Source organism: Antechinus flavipes, chromosome 2, assembly GCF_016432865.1.
Source record: "Antechinus flavipes isolate AdamAnt ecotype Samford, QLD, Australia chromosome 2, AdamAnt_v2, whole genome shotgun sequence".
NCBI classification, from domain to species: domain Eukaryota; kingdom Metazoa; phylum Chordata; class Mammalia; order Dasyuromorphia; family Dasyuridae; genus Antechinus; species Antechinus flavipes.
The window spans coordinates 596629797-596642078 of record NC_067399.1 but is presented as its reverse complement, the minus strand read 5'-3'; the positions used below and the strand labels follow the sequence as shown (position 1 = coordinate 596642078).

General features: G+C 33.0%; 1 protein-coding gene across 2 annotated transcripts in view; it reads left to right on the top strand.

The window, feature by feature from the left end:
- Window positions 1–12282, top strand: part of SHTN1 (shootin 1) — a 110054-nt gene that overhangs the window by 73608 nt on the left and 24164 nt on the right. For both annotated transcript variants that reach the window (XM_051981506.1, XM_051981507.1), the window contains exons 12-14: window positions 549–631; window positions 7144–7253; window positions 11079–11132. In XM_051981506.1, coding sequence (XP_051837466.1) covers window positions 549–631; window positions 7144–7253; window positions 11079–11132 — 247 coding nt within the window. The remainder of the gene's footprint in view (window positions 1–548; window positions 632–7143; window positions 7254–11078; window positions 11133–12282) is intronic.

Here is a 12282-nt window from a genome sequence, read left to right as displayed (position 1 = left end):
TTGAGAACATTCTAGATATAAAGACTTCTATTTTATTATCTAATTGCACATTTGGCTTCTTAACTGTTTTTACTTCATAGATGATAATTTTTTTTTTAAATCTAAAGCAATCCTTACTATACTTTTATAGGATCATGGATTTGAAACTAGACAGTACCTGAGAGATTGTTTAGTTCTATTACCTCTTTTTACAGGTGAGGAATCTAAGGCTTGCTCAGATAAGAAAAGGAATAAGTGAATTATTCAAGATCTCACAAACAGTAGCAGACCAAGTTCTCTGACTCTAAATTTAGCATCCTTTCTACTACAATTCACTCTATGTCTAGGCAGAGAGGCATACCACATATTTTTGTGTTCAAAAATTCTATTGTTTCTGATAAGGAAGTGATATCAGTTTTTTATGTTCTTGATCTCCATTTAAAAAATTTATGCTCATTAAGAGGAGCTAAACATTATTATTATAGAATTTATGTTAATTTCAGAATTATGAAAAAAATGTCATCATGAAGAGGAATTCTCCTGCTCCTTCTCTTTTTTTTTTTTGAAAGGTCTCTTATGTCCATGATACGAAAGAGATCCCATCCTAGCAGTGGTGGAGCCAAGAAAGAAAAAGCAGTTCAGCCAGAAACTGGTAAGTGTCACCTTTGTTCACTTTATTCAGTTACATCTTTGTCATTTATGCAGTGATTACTGTTCCATATGAAATCTCGCTGACTCTGAAATGTTGTTAATAAAATTTATGAATAGACATATGATATAATTTTGTCACAGGGGTTTTTATAGCAATCCTGAACAATTAGTCCTTTAGGTATTGACAAAAGGCTCAGGAGACTTGAGAACTAGAGTCTTCCCACTTGTCATTTCTGGAAATAGAAATATAGAATGGCAGGGAAGCACAATCCTGGTTTGAGGATTATTGGATTCAAAAATAGCCCTACTTCTGGCAGTTTGTCAGTGTTACCCAGCTTCCTTGCTCATTCATGATTAGCATTTCCCTGTTAAGCTATTTGAACTTGTCTCTCATTTCATCTTTCTTTAGGATGATATTTACTTTTAAGATTCAATAGGGTCATTTAGAATAAAATGTATTTCCCCTGAAACTGACTATATATTGAATATATTATCCTCAAATGTATAAAAATATATCCCTTAATGACATTAAAGCATCTAGTATTCTAAATTCTATCAATCTCTAAAAGAATTTTTTATTTAAATACAAAAATGTTTTCCTTCTGACTGCTGTTGCCTTTAGATTGTTGCTTTATGAAACTAAGTATAAATATTTCTATAGAGTTATAATTCTTTGATAGCTTTTGAAAACAATTTTGAATTTGTCCTTAGCATTTTGAATGGTATCTGTGAATAACTTTAAAGTCATAATTATAGAAAGGATTCATAATACCTTATTAAAACATACATATTAAACATCATTCTCTATGCTCATAGTGGTGATTTATTTTTTCATATATCTTAAACATGATAGTTATATCATAAATATATGATAGAGTATACGAATGGGAAAATTTTAAGATTTCAACTGTGGAACTTTCTATTGTGTTCATAATTGGTGATTGGAATGTCTAATCTAGGGTTCAGTTAGAGCATAACTTGCATACTTGGAATTACATCCTAAAGTGGTCCTTGAGATCATTTGTACTATGACTTCCTTGGGAATAGGAGCCCAAGAAAACTGGTTTCTTGTTACCCAACTTTAGTTATTACTGTTTGGTGAAATAATTTATGGTTAGTTTAATCAGGGTGTATGCCATTATTAATTTAAAAGAGTTTAATTTTATGATAAAGAACCAACTTAGTAGGCCAAATTTTGTCTCCTAAGAAATGTGTCTGTTGAATTTAGGCTCTTACTAGTTTCTTACCAAATGGGCTTCTAGTCAAAATAAGTAGAAAGCTAGGGAGAAAAAACTAAGTGATAACAGAACATTATTAAGAATGTTTTTCCGCTAATTTTTTTCTTACTTCCTTATTTTTCAAATAGGTCTTAAATATTTAAGCCTCAATTATAATGGCATTAGGTTATCGAGTCAAGACTAACCTCACAGCACTATTTCCTAGGAAAATTTGATTATTTGGTGCATAGTTCAGTTACATAAAACTTGTCTTCATTTGTCATTTTTCTTTAGTTTCCAGCAACCTGGATATTTCTTTTGTCTCTTTGATTACGAGGTTTTGTGAGACAATTATCCATTCTGTCATTACAGAAAGAATTTTTAAAAATATATATTCCATGAGTTCTCTGTAGGCTATTCTTCCATATTTTGTGGAGTCAGTCATTTTGAAGTTTATATTCTTTGTTTTTTAGCTAGTTCAACAGACTACGTAAATGAGGGTGAGAAGGAAAAAAATATATGTGTGTATGTTTGTAGATTATTCTAAGTTTGTATTGTATTTGTATGGATAATTTCATGTCTTTTCCCCCTATAGTTGAAAAAAAAACATACCTAAGGAAATAATTCTCATTTACATCTTTATAGGATATAGTCATCCATTTCTGAATCATCAATATTATACTAATCAATGAGTGTAAGAGACTGTTTAAAATTCCTATTATGTTAGATGTTTTTAATGAAATAGCTTTGACCATAATGTTCCATCTGTCTGCCTTAATTGGCTTTTGTCTTGTGTGATTAATTGGGCTTTAGTTATGTCTTCCAGAGTGCTGATGAGTTAGTAGGAAGTGTTTTACCATCAATTGCCATGCAATTTTTCCATCCTAATTCAGAATGGCATTTTTTTTTTAATTTAGTATTTTTCAGAAGCCACTTTTAGTTTTCAGTGAGTCATTTATCTGTAAAAGTGCCAAAATGGCAGACCCGAGGTTTGTGTTATCCAGTGAAATGCAGAAGGTATTGATTTTGCCCATAATAATTCATTAGTATATATCTGTTTCTTGACATTTTGCATCTATGAACTAGCAATACATTAAGGCGTCAAGAAAGTTCCAAGTTGTGACAGTATGTGAAAAATAGTAAACAACACACTGGCCTTGGTGAATATAAAAATATGTGTATGTATGCATACACATATATACATATATTCTTATATATATGTACATAAACATATATATATATTCTTATATGTATGTACATACACATATAAGTAACTACTGACCTACTATGCTAGAATATATACATTTTCTTACTTTGTGAACAAGAGTATCCATTTGGGAGATAATTAGCTAGTGTTAAGGGTTCCATGAGTCAATAACAATGTAAAAAGGTAAAATGCCCATTCTGGAGATAGATCCTGGCATTATTAGTACTAAAGAGAGACAACTGGCTTGGATACATGTATCCTAATCCCAATTCAAAAGACTTTTGGACTTCTAAGGCATGCCCAAATGAGCAAAATATTAAGTACTATTCAAAATTAGTTAAGAACACATATTTTGAAAGAATCCAGCATTATTATAGCAAATGACCTTGAACTGGTAACTCATTTCAGGTACAAATTCTAGATATCTAGATAAATATCTAGAATCTAGATAAATCTTCAGTTCATTTAATAATATTTTGGGGTTAGCCTAGGGTGTAGATAAATTTTCTTTTTTTTTTAATTTAAATTTTTATTTTATTTAATAATAACTTTGTATTGACAGAATCCATGCCAGGATAATTTTTTTACAACATTATCCCTTGCACTCGCTTATGTTTTGTTTTTTCCCCTCCCTCCCTCCCCCCCCCCCCAAGATGGCAAGCAGTCCTATATATGTTAAATATGTTGCAGTATATCCTAGATACAATACATATTTGCAGAACCGAACAGTTCTCCCGCTGCACAGGGAGAATTGGATTCAGAAGGTAAAAATAACTCGGGAAGAAAATCAAAAATGCATATAGTTCACATTCATTTCCCAGTGTTCCTTCTTTGCGTGTAGCTGTTTCTGTCCATCATTTATCCATTGAAACTCAGTTAAGTCTCTTTGTCATAGAAATCCACTTGCATCAGAATACATCCTCATACAATATCGTTGTCGAAGTGTATAATGATCTCCTGGTTCTGCTCATCTCACTTAGCATCAGTCCATGTAGGTCTCTCCAAGCCTCTCTGTATTCATCCTGCTGGTCATTCCTTACAGAGCAATAATATTCCATAACATTCATATACCACAATTTACCCAGCCATTCTCCAATTGATGGGCATCCATTCATTTTCCAGTTTCTAGCCACTACAAACAGGGCTGCTACAAACATTTTGGCACATACAGGTCTCTTTCCCTTTTTTAGTATCTCTTTGGAGTATAAGCCCAATAGAAACACTGCTGGATCAAAGGGTATGCATAGTTTGATAACTTTTTGGGCATAATTCCAGATTGCTCTCCAGAATGGCTGGATTCGTTCACAGCTCCACCAACAATGCATCAGTGTCCCCGTTTTCCCGCATTCCCTCCAACATTCATCATTATTTTTTCCTGTCATCTTAGCCAATCTGACAGGTGTGTAGTGATATCTCAGAGTTGTCTTAATTTGCATTTCTCTGATCAATAGTGATTTGGAACACTCTTTCATGTGAGTGGTAATAGTTTCAATTTCTTCATCTGAAAATTGTCTGTTCATATCCTTTGACCATTTATCAATTGGAGAATGGCTTGATTTTTTATAAATTTGAGTCAGTTCTCTATATATTTTGGAAATGAGGCCTTTATCAGAACCTTTAATTGTAAAGATGTTTTCCCAGTTTGTTGCTTCCCTACTAATCTTGTTTGCATTCGTTCTGTTTATATAAAGGCTTTTTAATTTGATATAATCAAAATTTTCTATTTTGTGATCGGTAATGGTCTCTAGTTCATCTTTGGTCACAAATTTCTTTCTCCTCCACAAGTCTGAGAGATAAACTATCCTATGTTCCTCTAATTTATTTATAATCTCGTTCTTTATGCCTAGGTCATGGACCCATTTTGATCTTATCTTGGTATGTGGTGTTAAGTGTGGGTCCTTGTCTAATTTCTGCCATACTAATTTCCAGTTATCCCAGCAGTTTTTATCAAATAATGAAATCTTATCCCAAAAGTTAGAATCTTTGGGTTTGTCAAACACTAGATTGCTATAGTTGACTATTCTGTCTTGTGAACCTAACATTTTCCACTGATCAACTAATCTATTTCTTAGCCAATACCAAATGGTTTTGGTGACTGCTGCTTTATGATATAATTTTAGATCAGGTACAGCTAGACCACCTTCATTTGATTTTTTTTTCATTAATTCCCTTGAGATTCTCGACTTTTTATTGTTCCATATGAATTTTGTTGTTATTTTTTCTAAATCATTAAAATATTTTCTTGGAAGTCTGATTGGTATAGCACTAAATAAATAGATTAGTTTAGGGAGTATTGTCATCTTTATTATATTCGCTCAGCCTATCCAAGAGCACTTAATATTTTTCCAATTATTTAAGTCTGACTTTATTTGTGTGAAAACTTTTTTGTAATTTTGCTCAAATAATTCCTGACTTTCCTTTGGTAGGTAGATTCCCAAATATTTTATGCTATCAACAGTTATTTTGAATGGAATTTCTCTTTGTATCTCTTGCTCTTGGATTTTGTTGGTGGTGTATAAGAATGCTGAGGATTTATGGGGATTTATTTTGTATCCTGCTACTTTGCTAAAATTATGAATTATTTCTAATATCTTTTTAGTAGAATCTCTGGGGTTTTCTAGGTATACCATCATATCATCTGCAAAGAGTGATAGTTTGGTTTCCTCATTGCCTACTCTAATTCCTTTAATCTCTTTCTCGACTCTTATTGCAGAGGCTAGTGTTTCTAATACAATATTGAATAATAATGGTGATAGTGGGCAACCTTGCTTCACTCCAGATCTTACTGGGAAAGGTTCCAGTTTTTCCCCATTGCATATGATGCTTACTGAAGGTTTTAAATATATGCTCCTAACTATTTTAAGGAAAAGTCCTTTTATTCCTATGCTCTCAAGTGTTTTTATTAGGAATGGCTGTTGGATTTTATCAAATGCTTTTTCTGCATCTATTGAGATGATCATATGGTTTTTGTTTGGTTGGTTGTTGATATAGTCAATTATGTTAATAGTTTTCCTAATATTGAACCAGCCCTGCATTCCTGGTATAAATCCTACTTGGTCATAGTGTATTATCCTGGGGATGATTTTCTGTAATCTTTTTGCTAATATTTTATTTAAGATTTTAGCATCAATATTCATTAGGGAGATTGGTCTATAATTTTCTTTCTCTGTTTTCAGCCTACCTGGTTTAGGTATCAGTACCATATCTGTGTCATAAAAGGAGTTTGGTAGGACTCCTTCAATCCCTACTTTTTCAAATAGTTTATTTAGCATTGGAGTTAATTGATCTTTAAATGTTTGATAGAATTCAGATGTAAATCCAATAAATTTTCTTTTAAAATTTAATTACTTAGTTGAAATCGTTGTTGGATTTATGTTTTTGTCCAACAGGAAATTTAAAATTTAACAGACTTGTCTGAATATCATGTGAGTCATCAGTAAAAAGTAGACATGAAGAAAAACAGACTTATTATTTGTTTCTGTCTGGATTTCCTCCAATGAGGAAAATATATCTTATGTATTTTCAGTCAAACCTGTGATACTTCCTTCCCCTTTATACTGATTTCTTGGAGGGACAATATATGACGTCTGCCAATAAGGTATAAAATCCCCTTCAAGGAAAAAAGGCATGATTATTTAGGATTAAGTGCAAAGTTGGGTTTAATAAGATCTGGAGAAATTCCAGAGCTGAACCAAGTATTCAGTAATAAGTCTGTAATTATGTTGACAAATAGGGCAAAATTCATTTTAATTGTTTGATGTGGCAGAGTCATTATTGACTTAAATACCTTAATTTAAAAAGACCACCACAACAAAAACCTTCCTATTTTTATGACTCAGCTCTGTTATAGAAACTTTGTTACCTGACTGCTGTTCACTTGAATAGGATCATGGTGTTCTGTGATTCTTGGCATCTGAATAGTGGCTGTGTGGTGTGGCACATTGCCGTCTTTCTAAATCACAAATTGTAGAAAAGTAGCAATGGATTGAGAAGATAATTCTCATTTCACAGTAGAAAAAATGTTTCTTCTTACAGTTTTCCTGGGCTTTCTTCATTTGAAACTCAATGAAATGTGTTTTCTTTGAACAGTAGAAGAAGTCACAGACCTGAAGAGACAAGCAGTTGAAGAAATGATGGATAGGATTAAGAAGGGTGTTCATCTTAGACCAGTTAATCAAGCAACCAGGCCAAAAGCCAAGGTATATAGCAGCTAAATCCTCTTTCTTTTTTCTCCCATTTTTTGTGCTTACTTTAGAAATGAAAAATGGAACATAGAGTAATACCTTTATATAAATGTCAAGGAACAGGACTGATATGGATATTCTAATACAGTTGCATTATGTCAAGATTTATTTTTGTGCAATTTTACCTTGGGAGGACATAATTTTTGTTCCATGGCAAACCCCAATCTATGCAATATTCATGATATTTTAGTTTTTTTTTTCTTATTAAAGAATCATGACAATAGATTAGTTATTCCCACAAACAAAAGACAAGGTGTGAGGTAGTCCTTCTCATCATGTTTTCTGTCCTTGGTTCCTTGATTTTTTTCATTTGATTAAGATTCATTTAGGAGATTTACAGTGCCAGAACAATAAACATAATTTTGAAAAACACTGAAAAGATCCAGAGTTGCTACTTTCAAAAAATTTAAGTCATCAAATTCCCTCTAAGACAGTTAGAGATGAAAAAAATATACTGGAAAATTATTTGGTCCAGAAACCTCCCCACCTAAATGAATGAACTCTCAGGGTCCTTCTTGAAATTCTTTGATACAATGATTAACATCTCACTCTTCTTTTTACTTTGTATCCCTGTCTTATTGAAATGATGCTATGAAATTTTTAAAAAAATCACTTTGATGGACAATTTCTTCCCTTTAATTAGAGCTTTCTGAACAGTTTTCTCTCTCCTTCCCTCAATTTAAAAGTTCTTTCTTACCCTTAAGAGTACCTTTTTGTGCCTTTCAGAGTTTGCTAGGGTTTTATTAGAATCAGATGTTCTGGACCTACATTTTTACCATAAGTAGAAAGCAAATTTAGCTAGGTTGCTATCAGAATGACCACTGTGTGTAGGTCATCCCAAGTGAAGTAAGGAGATGGGAGAGCAATCTTTCATATTTTCAGCTTGGACTGATCTGAAAGTAACTGATCTATAGAAAGTAACTTATTTCTACATGAGAATGTTCATTCCTACACCAATAACACAAAAAATGTCAAAACAGCTTCCCCACCAAGATAAAGAATTTACTGCTGATAAGATGGCTTAAGCCCCCTGAGAATTTACAGCTGGTAAGATGGTTTAAGCTCCCTGGCTCAAGTTGTTTCTATTGTTTGGGTCTCTTAACCTTTGGTGCTATGGTCCAGTGATCTAAATTCCCTTCCCTCCAAAAAAGTATTGAATAAGGAATTAGGAGATCTAGGTGGTAGTCCTGAACCTGTCATCCAGATTCAAACTTTGCCTTTCTGCATAGTTCCTTCATGAGCCTGTGCAAGTCACTTAAAGTCCCGGGGTCTCAGTTTCTTCATCAAATGAGGGAGCTTAACTAGCTGGCTTTTAGGTCCCATATTGTCTTAGACACCTGATTCAAATCGATATTGATTGTGTATAATAGTAATGTTAATCTGAAAATCATACCACATTTTGTTTCTCAGTTTATAAATAAAGTAGAAATAATACAGAGTCTACATATTTCATTGGAAGGATTGTAGTAGTAGTGATTAGAATGTATGTGGAAGCACCATAAAAATGAAAGGCCATTTTTTAAAAGAATTTTTTTTCATAACTTAATAAACTCAGCTATAGATAAGCAAACCTGATTTATTACAAAACAAAAGTAATATACTGACCCAAATAAATCTTAAATTATGTTGTATAGGAAGAAATGCTTTTTAAAAAGTTATTATTCTTAAACTTATCAATATTTAGCTATATTCCTCCCACCCCACTTTTGGTATATCACCTTTTTTTCTTCTTCATATGACTCTTTCAGCAGTTACACATTATTTAAAGTCAGTTCAAAATCTGGAAAGAAACTGAACAACGATCAGTGGACTACTGGGTTTTTCGATGGTAATAATTAACCTGTGTAGATTTAGTTTTGACTTAACTGGTCAATAATTTTTTTTTTTTTAAATAACCTTCACGCTTGATGCATGCTACAGTCCAAGCCCCTTTCTGCATTATCATCCCTGCTTATCTGTCGTGCTAAAAGTGAAGAGAGTGTATGTTCACAGCTGCCTTCCAGTTGGCTGGCTTGGGCAGTGAGTTCAAGAGCACCAGCTTTCTGGCTGAATAATTTGCATTCATAGGCCAGCCCGGAGGCCATGTTTTCTAAATGAATTTGTGGATGCTGTGATTAAGCTAGTGTCTCCCAAAGCTTTTGACTGGCACTGATGGCATGTGGCATCTCTAAGGAAAACTTTTGGCAGTGAAAATTTAGTTCCTTTGCTCAATCTGCATTTAAATAACAATTAAAATTCCTTTCTGTCTCTCTGTCTCTTTTTCTCTTTCTGTCTCTTTCTTCCTCCCTCTCCACTCTTTCCTTCCCTCCACCCTCTCACTGCCTGATTGTCTCTTTACATTTTTTTCTTTTTCTTTTTTACTGAGGAGGGTGGGTTTGAGGCCTCCTGTGTCTTTTAAAGTAGAGGAAGTGGCAACCCTAGGACATTTAACTTAATTAATTGTCTGTAACTTAATTGTTGTCTTCCTCAATTTCCTCTTCTGTAAACTGGTGATAATAATAAACGCCTATCATAGAGAGTTCTATCAAATAATATAATGTAGGTAAAGTATTTTGCAGAACTTAAAAATGCTATATAATAGCTATTATTATTATCATTAACAATCATAATTATGATATTGTGTTTTTTTTTTATCACTACCTTTTTGTTAGAGGAAACAATAGGAAAATTAGAGATCTTCTGCTTCACCATCTTTTCTTTGAAGGCCCCACATCAAAATTGATCTCCATAGTCAACTTCATCAATTGAGCATAAATAGGGATTTTTGCCAGGTGCATCAAGGGTCCAGAGCTTCTTTAAAACTTCGGATCCATTCATCTTCACATTCTTTTTCCCTCCATTCTAGTATAGTGGAAAGAATTGTGCTGGGAGTTAGTAAAATTCACTTCTAGTTCCTACTATTCAACTTTCTAGCTACATGACATTGAAAAACTATCAACATGTTCAAAGTTTCAGTTTTTGTTTATAAAATCGGAAGGAAAAAAGGGATCCCTTCCAGCATTGACCATTCTGTTTGAGTCTCTCTGCTCACCATCCCTTCATAGGGAAAAGAAATGGCATTCAATGATAATCTGGGGTAGATAATTGTCCAGCTAGATCCAAAAAAAAGATAGAGAATGAGTTTTCTGTCCTTTCGCTTGCTGCTTCTTCAGTATAGATGCTTCCCATTCTTCTTGACAAGAAGCATCAGTAATTAAAATGAGAAAGTGTGTTGAAAACAGCCCTGAAAAGACCTAGAAGAAATGTTTGAAACTTATTATTTAATATACCTCTTTGCACAGTGATGTTAATCAAATTAAATACAAAAATCAAATTATACATTATCAAGTCCATTATCTTGGGTTTGCATGGAAACATAGTGTGGTAGACAGAGAGGTGAAGCTTTGGAGTCAGGAAAACCTGGATTTCAAGTCCACCTGATGCAAACTGGCTGGGTCACAAGGTCAAGTCAAGGTCACATCTCTCAGTGTCTTGGGTAACTCTCCAAGTTACAGAGGAAGTGTAACTTTGACTTGGATTGGGTAGTTCACACTGCTTTAAACAACTGATTTTTAGTTTGCCAACTGTTCCATGGGAACACTAACATTTCTAATTTTATTTTTATTTTTTTCTTATCCTAAGAAATGGCCCTAACAAAATGATGCAATTCATGTATGTTGCTAGTATAACCCATAGCACCTTTTGACAAATGTATATTTCTGTGGCTTAATAGTTTTAAATTCAGAATAATACACCTGCTGTTTCTGTCTCCTCCCCACCCCTTTCCCCATTTAATTATAGCCAGAATCTTCAAAAGGCTCAGAAAGTGCAGTGAATGAACTAAAAGGAATACTGGTAAGAACAAACCTTAGCTTATCTTCATTCACTTTCATTTAGTGGAGGATTAGAGGAAAGTGTTTTTATAAAGCTGATTTTTTTTCTGAATAATTACATTTGATATATTTGAGACCTTTTTTTGAGGCCATGTTTCTTTCTCTGATTATTTGCTTTGTTCCATATTTATTTTCCCTTTCTTTTTCACAGGTGTTAATAACATATCAAATAACACATTTGTAATTTCCATTTGAGAGTTAGTCCTAATCACTTTTTATACTCGTACTAAATTGCCAAAATAATTGTTTCCTATTCTTTCTTTTCTATCCTGAAGTTCCAATTTGAAGATAAAATGTTGACCCATATGTTACAAATGTCATGCTTGTTAGTTAATAGAAATACATTAGGACTCTTTAGAGAGATAGAAGTTTGCTTAGTGTATGAGAAGAATATTCTGACATTCATGTGGAAATTTGAGCATACCCCAAATTTGTTGGAACTACCAATTAATAGATTTATTATCATCCATTCTCATTTGTATTTTTCTTTTAAACCTTTGATGATAAATTATACATTAAAATATTAATTTGTAAACAATTGAATTTATCCTCCAAAAGAAATTCAAAGATATTTTTAAAGTTGCTTAATGTCCTTATCTGTAGTCATTGTTCTCTATTCTATAGTTCAGTAATGTCTGTGAGCCATCACTGAATTTATAAATGAATGTTGCACTAGCTTGAACAATCATTGAGTTTTCTGTGGCAAACTCATTGCTTGGAAAGTGTTTAGGATACAAGGATTCTATTCTCAATACCAGTTATTATGCACAGTACGTCAACAAACATGGGGGCGGGAGGTGCAGGACTAAATACTCCTGTGTTTGTTGTTACTGTGCTAATTATGCATTTCATGCAGACATCCACATAATTGTCGTAAACAAAATTATTTTCATTAAGTCTGTCTTTAAATTGTAGACTTAAAAAGCAAAATAGCTCAATTATTTGCTTTAGTTTTAGGTGAGTAGGATTAGCTCTGAAGTGATGCATATCATTGGTTAACAGGGGTGGTTCAGTCAACCTACAGAATAGCAAATTTAAGCTGTTGTATAATAAATATGGTTATCTAAGGGGACTCTTATGCAGAAAACTCTATTTGTTGTTCTACTAACTAG